This window comes from Rhipicephalus microplus, chromosome 1 (assembly GCF_043290135.1).
Source record: "Rhipicephalus microplus isolate Deutch F79 chromosome 1, USDA_Rmic, whole genome shotgun sequence".
In the NCBI taxonomy this organism is placed as follows: Eukaryota; Metazoa; Arthropoda; class Arachnida; order Ixodida; family Ixodidae; genus Rhipicephalus; species Rhipicephalus microplus.
In genome coordinates, this window is record NC_134700.1 from 65,669,379 (window position 1) to 65,681,987 (window position 12,609).

At 42.3% G+C, this 12,609-nt stretch overlaps 1 protein-coding gene across 1 annotated transcript in view; it reads right to left on the reverse strand.

Annotated features, from left to right (window-relative positions):
- Positions 1-12,609, reverse strand: part of LOC142773495 (putative defense protein) — a 116,969-nt gene that overhangs the window by 27,465 nt on the left and 76,895 nt on the right. Inside the window, exons 3-4 of the mRNA XM_075874555.1 lie at positions 5,584-5,769; positions 4,485-4,582 (exon numbers count right to left, since the gene is read on the reverse strand). Of these exons, the coding sequence (XP_075730670.1) occupies positions 4,485-4,582; positions 5,584-5,769 (284 nt within the window). The remainder of the gene's footprint in view (positions 1-4,484; positions 4,583-5,583; positions 5,770-12,609) is intronic.

A 12,609-nucleotide genomic window follows, 5' to 3' on the forward strand; every position in this document is an offset into this window, starting at 1 on the left:
GTTTAATTCAAAATGAAATGCATTACCTTCCAGGATTGCTATTATGACTGAACCTTTTTTTTGGTTAATTGAGAATGACTCAGGTATTTAAAATCATGTAACTTTCATCATTTATTAAGCTTTACACTGTGACAAATATCCATGTTTCAACATTGAAACTAACTGTGAAAACCACATACTGTGATTTGTTTCTCGAAAAATGGCAGAAGTGAACGTCTACAACAACATTCTCGTGCGGCATTATTAACAGAACGATGGGAAAGACCGTAAACGAGTACTCTAACTTTTGCGTTCCTGCAGTCATTTCGTAGAAAAGAAGAAAATAACATCAATTGATGTGTATTAAATGTCACGTGGCGCGCTAGCAGCTGGGAAGCCGGAAGCAACGTTTTTGACTGTTCTGGAGTTGTCGGTGGTGGTTATGGGGCATCGTGCAACATTTTGTGGTTATTGTTCGCGCATAGTGATTCGTTAACTTATACATGTGATTGCATTTGGGAGCGGTGTGATAAAATATGCCACCCGCACGTTGCGTGTTGGCCAGGTATCTTCACGTAGAAAGCGGCTGTGTGGGGCGATACAAAAAAAAAAAATTACAGGGTCGTCGTGAAACGGAGCCTGCTCTTTTTTTTTATTTACAGACATGCCCCGGCACTGATTCACTAGCAAGGTCTTCACTAAACTCAGACATTTTTTGAAAAAAAAAAAGTGTATGCAATGTTGTATTGCTTGTATTGCTTGCCTTGATGTTTACGAATTTCTGTACTACTGAATTGTATTCACCGACAATTATTCAATCGCTGCAAAAATTTGTATTTATGTTTCCCCCTCCCTATGTAATCTCCTAGTGCGACCTTAAGGTACCTAAATAAATAAATAAATAAATAATTAATTAAAAAATCGTAACCACTCCTGAAAGAGCAGCTCTGTCCCTTGATTTATGTCTGCTGAAATTGTACTGGGGGTCCATGTTCTTAGGTTTCTGCAAAAGAGAATGAATTCCCTTGATTTTTATAGAGAACGCAAACTCCCTCTGTCTGGTGATAAGAGAACGTATACAAATATGTGCTAGTAACTGTCTGCCAGCTTCCGTGGAAGCCAGTCGTTAAAAAGTTATGCCAAAAGCTTCTGTAATACCCACAATCGGGTGTGCATCACAGCTAATAGGTGAACGAGATCAAGCTTTTGTGAAGGGTTGGGGCACCGAACGACGCGCTCACTGCGCAGTTCGCACTATCTGAAACCTGACTCTTACTTCGCTGTTACATAACACTTTATTATTCGTAATAAAGCAATTTTTTATCGACATGAAGCTTGCCTTTGGCCGATTCTACCACTATGTGTGGATCAATAGTAGAATACTGGCCTGCCACACAGGTGCCCCGGGTTCAATCCCATTGCTCTCTTGGTGTTTTAAATGCGAGGCATTTCTTAGCTAACTTGTGTGACTTTAAGCATATCTATCTATCTATCTATCTATCTATCTATCTATCTATCTATCTATCTATCTATCTATCTATCTATCTATCTATCTATCTATCTATCTATCTATCTATCTATCTATCTATCTATCTATCTATCTATCTATCTATCTATCTATCTATCTATCTATCTATCTATCTATCTATCTATCTATCTATCTATCTATCTATCTATCTATCTATCTATCTATCTATCTATCTATCTATCTATCTATCTATCTATCTATCTATCTATCTATCTATCTATCTATCTATCTATCTATCTATCTATCTATCTATCTATCTATCTATCTATCTATCTATCTATCTATCTATCTATCTATCTATCTATCTATCTATCTATCTATCTATCTATCTATCTATCTATCTATGTAGCCGTCTACGACGTTTAGCTCTTCTGGCCGTTTTGATAATGGTATCAATACAAAAGTTGGTATGGGATATCATGACTGTATGACGAACATAAGTCACCCAGGCATAAGAAAATCATCACATGTATGCCATAAATGTCATGATCTACTTTTCATGGTCCTGCCACTTTTACGGTGGTTTCGTTCACATGACATGTTGAAAGACTGTCATGGTATGACATGACTGCATGGCCAACACAAGTGACAGATTCTAATGTGTAAATCATGACATTATTGTCATGGAAGCTATGACTCATGATTACACGCCACACTCATGATGCGCTCGCGGCCGTTTCGCTTGCTTCACATGTACCGAATTTGGTATTACGTGACGTGAATGGACGACGAAGGTAATTGACATGGTTACGTTTTGAGCTTTCCATGTAACCTGTTGGCGTCAACGCTGGACGCCACCAACGGTTACATCTTGCGCTTGATGCACCTAAGGGTTCGTGTTGACGCTGACGGTGGATGACGCCACCGATGGTTACGTTTCGAACTTGATGCAATTAACGTGTTGACTCTGACGCTGGACGCCACCGATGGTTACGTTTCGAGCTTGATGCATGTAACGTGCTGACGCCGATGCTGGACGCCACCGACGGTTGCATTTCACACTTGATGCACCTAAATATTAGTGTTGACGCCGACGCTGGACAACGCCACCAGCCATTAAGGTTCGAACTCGATGCAAGTAACGTGTTGACGCTGACGCTGGAAAGGACCGAGGGTTACGTTTCAAATTTGATGCATGTAACGGCACGCGTTGGTAACGTGTTGACACCGCTGGACAACGCCACCGACAGTTACATTTCGCGGTTGATTCATCTAATACTTCGTGTTGACGCCGACTCTAGATGCCACCGACCTTTCGCGCGTGATGTATCAAAGGCTTTTGCCATAATAAGGTTTTAGCCTTAAAGAAGGCCTTTGAATATACACTGCAAGTCACTAATAATTTTGCTGATCACGAGTAGCTCGGGGAGAGGGGGATATTGTATGGCTCGTTTGCCGCGGCGGTCGAGTAGCTAAGGTACTAGGTTGCTGACGCGCAGGTCACGGGATCGAGTCCCGGCTGTGGCGGCTGCATTTCCGATGGAGGCGTTGTGCTCATGTTGTAGGCCCGTCTGCTCAGATTTGGGTGCACGTTAAAGAACCCCAGGTGGTGGATATTTCCGGAGCCCTCCACTACGGCGTCTGTCATAATCATTTAGTGGTTTTGGGACGTTAAACCTCACAAATCAATCAATCATTTTTGTATGGCTGGCTCTGAAATGGTGGCGCACAAAAAAAAAATGATGCTATATTTGGCGGAAGCTGGTAGCAGCGTGCTCGATTGCCCACTGATTTTGGCTGAGTTTTGAGAGCACTTTTTGAGATGTCTCCAGCCTTAAAAAGGTGGGCGGCTCGCCTCCCTACCCAACGCGAGCCCGTTGCACTATCTCGCAACTGGTGACTAAAACGTGGTGGATTTGAGTAGCTCTCATGACAGCCAACGGTATATGGTGTATACAATGGCTCGCCGTTCGGGAGTTTGACAACGCACGCTTCGTGACTTAGGGGCTCGTGTCATCTGCTGCTAAGGGAGGGGTCATTCGTTAGACGCCTTGCTATGCAAAGTTTTCTGGTCGTTGTTTTCCTTGCAGTCTCTTAGCAGATATTTTCTACGTCATACCCGTGACGGAAATACGGCAGCGGAACCGTGATGAACCCCAACGTAAAACACTTTGGTGTTAAAAGTTGTGCACTATAAGGCTGGTTAGATATTTCTTGCTAATAAAGATATATCTTGATTTTATTAGGTAGGGTACTTGTTGCTGAGGTGTTCTGCCGGATGATTCGAGCTCTTCAGAAAACACGAGTTTGATGTAGGTTGGCACTTTGGTGGAAATTACAAGAAGACCGTGTGGAGCGCGCCATAGCAGCGTTGATTAAAACAGCTACAAGTACGGGCTCGGCATCACAAACACATGTGGGGCAAAGCGTCAGTGACGCTACTTATTCAATATTTCCACAGCGCAGTGACGTCAGCGGTAATGTCGCACTATCTTTTTGCACACTGAACATCGCGTTTCTCAGAGGCATGTTCGCCATGGGATTTTGTCCTCATTGGGACAAATTCTTTCATTCCTGCTGCAGCAAGGACATTTTCCGTCTCGAAGGCAACCAGGGCGCACACGCAGCACTCTCGCACAGCTCACTTTGCTTCTATGGAATAGTACAGGCAAATGAATACACAAGTTACACAAAAATACACTACTCGCATTACAAATCTCAAGGTTTTTCTGCAGCAATCACTCGGTATAGAAGCCATGTCTCCAGAATAGTTCTTCACAATAGTCTCGGTACGCAACTGGGATCCCTGCGGAACTAAGAAGAGTGAAAAGAAGGTTCAGTGGGCCAAAGCCCACTGAACCTTCTTGCTTGAGAGTGGGTTCTTGAGCCTTTTCGATCTTTATTTACCATCAGTATTTTCTTTTTAGTATAGTCATTTCGTCATCTAGAGCTAACAGGGTGTCGCACAAGTAATCAAATTATCTGGTTCTACTATTTACTTTACCAATATATATTAAGCACTCAAAGTCACACCTACCGGAAGAAAACCTCGATGAGGGGTTCGGTTAACTGTACTGGCCTCCAAATCGCCACGACCAAGGTTTTGTCCGCCGGGCTTGTGTGCGTTATGACACTCTGTAAGATTTAATGATACAGACCTGTTATTTTAGTTACCATATGTGTGTCTTGGCTTCAGCACTATGGCTCAGCAAAGATTACTTGGAACTAAGGAGCCCTTTGGTGCGCTCTTGCACCGCTCCTCTCTTATTTATTTATTTATTATACTCTCAGGCTTTTCACATTACGGAGGGGTTTTCACATTACCTGTAGCTCCTGTTCATTAAGAGCAGGAGCTACAGGTAAAACTAGCGACGTCAGAAACACATTGTGGCCCTCAATAAAAGGCATTATTAAAAAACTCACAAAAAATCTTTACAAGTGATTATCAGAAAAGAAGTGAATATCTTGCTCTTGTCCATAAATTATTATTGGGGTACCACAAGGGATCCTGCACCGATTATTTTGCTGAGATCAGTGGCTACAAAAATTGCCGAAGTTGCCGTGGAAGGTTTTTCAGCATGATTACTTAGCATGCCATACTTTGACGCTTAACTGGCGCTGGTCGATGGCTTGTTGTCGTTCAATATATTTCCAACGGATGCGCATTTTACGCATATATTGTGATTTCCACGCAAGGAAAATCTGCAAAGCGTTCATTCATTCTATGGGGCCATTTTATGTAAGCGCAGCATTGATCGTACTAACCAAAAAAGAGATTCATTGACTATGCATTGAAAGATTGCATATTTATGTAGTGGTCGAGAGAAATGCGAAGAGCTTCGTTTTCCCCGCCTTTTTTACAAAATAAATGATCATGTTGTTAGAGAGCAGCAACTACCATGTGCATTTTTTGCGCCGTTTGCCCACGTTGTTGTGAAGTTTTTCTCCTGCGCGAGGTTCGCCCATACGTTTAGGCTCACGTGTTTCTGCATTTCAGCGCGCTACATAGCGCTCGCTGGCTGCATTAGAATTTTTCGGGACACATTTTTCACCTTGTGTAAATCAACAGATGTAAATGCCATGTAGCTGGACAATTCACCGAATACAAGAAGCAGTGGAAAGGCAGGGACACCCACCCGATTGAAGGACTCTCCGCACGCAACGTAATGGTAGAACGAACTGGATTCAAACACGCCCTCGAAAAAGATGCTCTTGTTTCCCCTGACACGGAAGCCGCGCATCATGAAGCCCTTGAAGGGCCAACTTTTGTTAAGGCTCGCCAGGCGCACGATTAGGTGTCGGCTGGAACGCTCCACGGTAACCTGCAAGGTGAGGTGTGCTTGTGGCGTGCAACTAAACAACAAACAAAAAAGAGCCCCCCAAGGCGTGCGTTTGGAGTGACCGTGAACTTAGAATAATCTTTTGAGCCTGGACGGTAAGAACAGCTACTCTATAGCCTGGATGGTAAGGAAAAAAACTATATACGTCACTCGCGGAATTAAGGTCCAATGAAGCTTCATTTAATGGCTAAAATGGTCATATAAAGATATGCACAAAGCACACTATGTTGTTAGCGTTTCTTTCCGTCCCGTCTATAGGAATACATGAGCCATCTGTGCGTTCCCTCCAGAAATGCTAGACTTGGCACAAGCGATCCCAACCCGTGAGTGACCGCGACTGATCTGTTAATAAACGAAATTTTCTTTCAGATTCACCCAGCCCCGCCTCCCTCCGGCGTCTGTCTCAGTGCTACGACGATAGAACCCGCGTGCACTACCCGCTGCGGTAACAATAACTTTTTTATTGCTTAATGGCCTGTCCTCAACGTTAGACATAAAAAGCACGTGACAGCTACCAAAACAGTTTCACTTCCACTGGACATACGCCAATAAAAATTCAGTAAGTGATATCAAAGGCTCTTCTATCGACGACTCAAGTACAAAGCTATCGGCTTTCTGCAATATCACAAATTTGGAAATTACATTCTTGCGGGTTGTTTCTATGGCCTGCAATAAACCGGCCCTACGAGCCCTCAGTAAATCAAAGTGTGATCTCAATCCCGGTCACATAGCATAATGAGGTTGTACGGCAATTTCTCTTCATTTTTTATTGTTAGAATTGTGAAACCGTGTAGATTTAACAGTCAGCACACTCTAAAAAAAGCGCATGTAGGACTCTTTTTTGGAGTGTTCTGAATAGCCACGTATACGACTTTCTTTCGAGACAGGGTGACTCTCCTGGTGGGCAAGAGTCGGCGAACTCTAGGAGAGTCGCCTGTCTCTCTTAGGAAGAGTGAAAAGGCTCTTTTGTGAAGGATCACACCACCACTTCCGAGAAAGACAGGCAACTTTTGCCGGTGACACTCCTGCATGGGTCAAATGACTCTACGACCAATTTAAGCTAATTAGTTTACCCTTGTTCTACTTTTGCTCGACTACTGCCGGAAATAGTTAACTATGCATCATCATCATCATTTATTCTACCCTTAAGGGCCTCTCTCGGGGCATTACATAAGGGGGGGAACAATTCAAGTACAAATTTCAATGAAAATGCAGTTCATGGTTACAGTTTTTGAAAACATACAGGTAGCAACAAAAAACAAAAAGAAAACAGAGCATGTCAAACGAAATATTCAACAGTCAATTCGCGGTCCAAAATATACAGGCGGCAGAGAATAAACAACAAAGACAAACAGCGATTAAGAGTCAAGGGTAGCTAGTAATAAATCTCTAAATTTAAAAGCAACTTTTTCGCTGACAATAGCATCCGTCAAACCGTTCCACTCATCGATAGCCGTAGGAAGAAATGATTTATTAAAAGCGTTAGTAGAACCAAACAGACGTTGGATACTCAGGGAATTAAATAGGCGACGAGACGTTCGGACAGGCGGAAGTAAAAGTGAGCCATGTAGGTGAGGAAAGCTGTAGTAAAGTTTGTGAAAGAGACAGAGACGGGAAATTTTGCGTCGAGCTGACAGAACAGGAAGACCGAGGGATGATTTGATTTGACTGATGCTTGCTCGTTTGTCGTAATTTGCGGAGATGAATCTGGCGGCACGATTTTGGACGGATTCAAGAATGTTAATAAGGTATATCTGATGAGGGCTCCAAATTGCAGATGCGTATTCCATTTTAGTACGAACAAAAGTTTCAAAGGCCAATTTGCGAAGGCTTGCAGGTGATAATGACAATGATCTCCTAAGATAGCCAAGAGTTTTTGAGGCATCGGCAGCTAGTTTGGTAATATGCTCGGTCCAGGTTAGTCTGCTTGTAATTACAACACCCAGGTATCGGTAAGAATCCACTTGGGATAACACTGTTGAGTTTAATGAGTACGGGTGGATGACGTTAGTGTGTTTTCGTGAGACAGGCATGAACTTACATTTGGAAGTATTCGGCCTCATCATCCACTGGGCGCACCAGTTATCAATGATGTGTAAATCTTGCTGTAGTATTAGCTGATCTTCGGGAGTTGATATACGACGGTAGATGACGCAATCGTCAGCAAAAAGCCGAACCGTTGATGAAATGCCGGAAGGAAGGTCATTTACGTAGATTAAAAAGAGGAGCGGGCCGAGAACCGAGCCCTGAGGGACGCCAGAGATTACTGGAGTAGTATCAGAAAGGGCACCACCGATAACAGTGAATTGCGACCGGTGGGTTAGGAAGCACTTAATTCATGATAAGGTCAGGGGATCGAGGAAAAGTGAGGAAAGTTTTCTGATTAGTTGTTGGTGAGGGACGAGATCGAAGGCTTTTGAAAAGTCGACAAAAATAACATCAGTCTGAAATGATGAATCAAGGTTGAGATGAAGATCAGTCGTAAATTCAAAAAGTTGAGTTTCACATGAGAGCCCTGAACGAAAACCATGCTGCTTATGAAAAAAGAAAGAGTGATCATCGAGGTGACGAGCAACATGTGAGTATATAATGTGTTCCATAAGTTTGCAAGCGATGCACGTTAGTGAAATGGGGCGATAGTTAGATGGGTCAGATCGCTTGCCAGACTTGAAAACTGGTACAACCTTCCCAAGTTTCCAATCATCTTGGATGAAAACTTCAGAAATGGACTGTTTAAAAATTATCTCCAAAAATTTGCTAGAAATGCTATTAGTAGCCTTTAAAACTTTGGCAGGAATATTGTCAGGTCCGGGGGAGCTGGATATTTTTAATTTCTTTATCAGATTGCTGATGCCTTCGGAGGTAATGTCAATGGGCGGCATTTGTGAAAAATTAGATCTCGGCATGACTGGAATACTGCGAAGTGGTTCAGAAGTGAAGACTGAAGTGAAGTAAGTATTCATAACGTCCGCCCGCTGTGGGAGAGGAACGTGAGAACCATCGGAGTTGGTTAAGGATATATTGTGCGTGTTATTTTTAGGGTTGAGAAGTTTCCAAAACTTCTTTGGATTAGTTCGGGCAATGTTAAGCAAGTCATCATGAAAAGCAACTTTATTTATTACTTCACAATGTCCCCAACAACTGACACGAAATATTACTTTCATTTTAGCATTACTATAATAAAAGTAGTCTGAACAACACCCTATTAACAACACATTTTTCTAGCACAAAAAGAAGAAAAAGATGGTTTGTGAATACAAATATGGCAGACGAACTAATTCTCATTTACACACTTGTATCAGTAAGTGCACAAGTTCAAATCATGCGAAATAAAATGCAAACATAAACTCTACGTGTCTACGTTTATTGCTCATAATTATGAATAAATAAAAACGTCGTGAATGCTGGTAAAATCAAACTTGTGGGTATTGCTATATTGTTGCTACTGTTCAGCGAGAGCAGCCACGAAAAACGGAACCTGAAAAGAACAACGTGACATCAAGATAAGATAACGGAATCGTGCGGAGTTTGAAAAACGTACACAATATGTGATTTACACTGACAAACAGAAGGCTCAAAAGAAAAGAACAAATGCCAACAGGCACAGTAAGAAACATGCTTCTTGCCGTTATTGTGCGAAGCACAACTGCCTAATAACAGCGCCCGTAACATGTGATGAGTGACAAACTTGAAGCACAATAACTATCATTTAAAGCGCACGAAAAAACAGACATAGAGAGAGGACAAGCGCTTTCTCGCAACTAAACTGTTTATTAGAAAGGGCGGAATATATATACAGGCAACTGAAAAACACGACTCATGCCTGTGCAGGCAAAAAAAGTACATCATTGGCACATCAAGAACACATGGTAAAAGAAAACAGATTATCTCGGAACATACTCAAGAAAAACAAACTCTTTATCGTGCAGCAAAACAGAAGGCTGGCTGACGCATTGTTCCCCTCTTTTTCTTATGTGAAACGCTTCTGTCAACTCGCGAGTTAATTTATTATTTGACCGAAAAACCACTTCAGTATCCTGAAAAAGAGGGTGACAACCGCACTCTCTGCAATGAGCCGCAAGATGCGATGCACCTACAGATTTCAAGGAAGAATCGTGCTCTCTGAGACGAACATTGACGCATCTTCCCGACTGACCGATATATACTTTACCACAGCTAAAAGGAGTCATGTAAACAACGCCCATTGCGCACTCCACGAACTTTTTGCTGTGCTTTATGTGACATTGCGGAAACTCTTTGCGCATGCGTGAACAAATAGACTGCAGTTTGCCTTTGGCTGAGAAAAGCACATCGACTTTATATCTATTAGCTAATTGCTTAAGCTCATGTGAAGTCTTATGAAGGTAAGGAATCACTGATACCCTCCTATCCTTTCTGCTCTCTTCACGACGCTCCGAGTGATTCCCTTCAAATTTAAGTTTCTTAATCATGTTGTTACAAACTGACGTAATGACATCATTAGGATACCCTGATTCTACTAGTTTCTTTACTTGACCATGAAAGCTCATTTTCATTCTGTGTAGACAGGACTTTTTTAGAGCAAAACCCAAACTCGTAGTAACGATACCTCTCTTCACCAGCTTAGAGTGGCTCGACCTGTAATTAAGTATAGGCTTTACAGATCTGGGACAATAAAACCAGCACACATGCTGGTGTTCAAAGATCAAGTTGAGATCTAGAAATTGCAGTTGATTTAGTCGCGGCAATTCAAAAGAAAAGTTTAGTTTCTTGCCTGTTTCCTTAAAAATCTTGACAATATTCACAACATCTCGCATAAAATCTGAGGACGTAGTGAACACAAGAAAATCGTCGACGTATCTGAATACGCGAACCGGGAGTCCTGAAAAATGATTTTGAAGTGCTACATCAATTTTTCCGAGAAAAATTTCGCTTAAGATCGGAGCTACTGAAGAGCCTATGCAAATCCCTGATCTCTGGACAAAAAGATTGCCCCTCCAAGCCACAAAAGTTGACTTCAGGTAGCAGCTAAGTAACTCTAGAAAGCTGGATATAGAAGTTCCACACTTCAGGCTGAAAGACAATTCATCATTATCTTGCACGATGCAGCTTTGAACACTTGCCATCAGCTCATCTTGAGGTATCGAATAGTACAAGTCCTCAATGTCTATGCTAAAAGCCCTACAATTGCTAGAACTATTGGTGCTCAGAAACTGTACCACCTCTTCTGAATTACGGACACGATAAGGATCCGGAATAGCAAGAGTTTCTAAACAGCTTTGCAGGTATCTAGAAACAACACTTTGCCACGTGTCCCTTTCGGACACAATCGCTCTAAAAGGCATTTCTGGCTTGTGTGTTTTGACCGAAAAAAATATATCAAGTTCAGATCGCTTTGCAGATTTGACCTCAGAAGCTAACCGCTCAAAATTCATGTCAGAGAGCAAAGAACAAGCATTTTTCTTTACTTTTGAACTCTTGCAATTTGCAGACACAAAGTTAGATTAGATTTGTGTGGTTTAACGTCCCAAAACCACCATATGATTATGAGAGACGCCGTAGTGGAGGGCTCCGGAAATTTCGACCACCTGGGGTTCTTTAACGTGCACCCAAATCTGAGTACACGGGCCTACAACATTTCCGCCTCCATCGGAAATGCAGCCGTCGCAGCCGGGATTCGATCCCGCGACCTGCGGGTCAGCAGCCGAGTACCTTAGCCACTAGACCACCGCGGCGGGGCAGACACAAAGTTCTTGTCGAGTGCTTTCACGGCCTTCTCTGAAAAGTTTCCCTCATCCATAACAACAAAGAAACCTAGTAGTATGTTCCGAGATAATCTGTTTTCTTTTACCATGTGTTCTTGATGTGCCAATGATGTACTTTTTTTGCCTGCACAGGCATGAGTCGTGTTTTTCAGTTGCCTGTATATATATTCCGCCCTTTCTAATAAACAGTTTAGTTGCGAGAAAGCGCTTGTCCTCTCTCTATGTCTGTTTTTTCGTGCGCTTTAAATGATAGTTATACCATGCATATCCGACTAGCCCAACTTTCGATTCTGTTGAAGCACAAGATGACGTAAGCTTCTTTTACACTACAAAAATAATATTGGCTTCATAGCACAGGTGACACTCACTTCTTTTCGTATGTCATCTTGTCCAACAAAAGAAAATGTGGGATCGACTGCCTTTTTGACAGGACGAACACCACTGTTGATTTTACAATCACAAGTGGTAAGGCACCAGACCATAGCAACACCTTCGTTTTCCAGAATGCGGCAGTGTGAAGATGCTGGAGAAGTGATCCGGGATTCGGGGTATAACCAAAACACAGACACAGAATACTTAAGTTAATGTGAACGTTTCTTTCCTCAACACACTGTTTCAGTATACATGCACTTTACATGACTGTTTTGCTTTAATTTCGCAACGAATACATATATTCACGTAAAAGAAGGCGGGGACCTCGTTTCACCATAGCCACTGGCTGGCATGAATGAAACCACTTAATTTTCGTAAATTGCTTCAAAACTTCCTTTTAGAATAAGCCTCCAGCATATTCCAACAACGAAGCTCATCATCCGGCAGCCGGGAGCATGACATGAGTGGACAATGACCGCAGGTTTCACGAATAAAACCAATCCTTAAACAGGCCCTTCAACACTTTTCACCCCTCTTTTACTCGAGCGTTGCGTAGAGTGAAGTACAGACAGACTCATGCAGCAAGATTGGCAGTGTTTGATTGAGAAGATAAAAAATATACAAGAAAAAGTGCCTACCCTCCAACTGATATTCGCAGTAGAAATCGCTCTTGGGCTAGTTGGTGAATGTCTTAATTAAATATTCA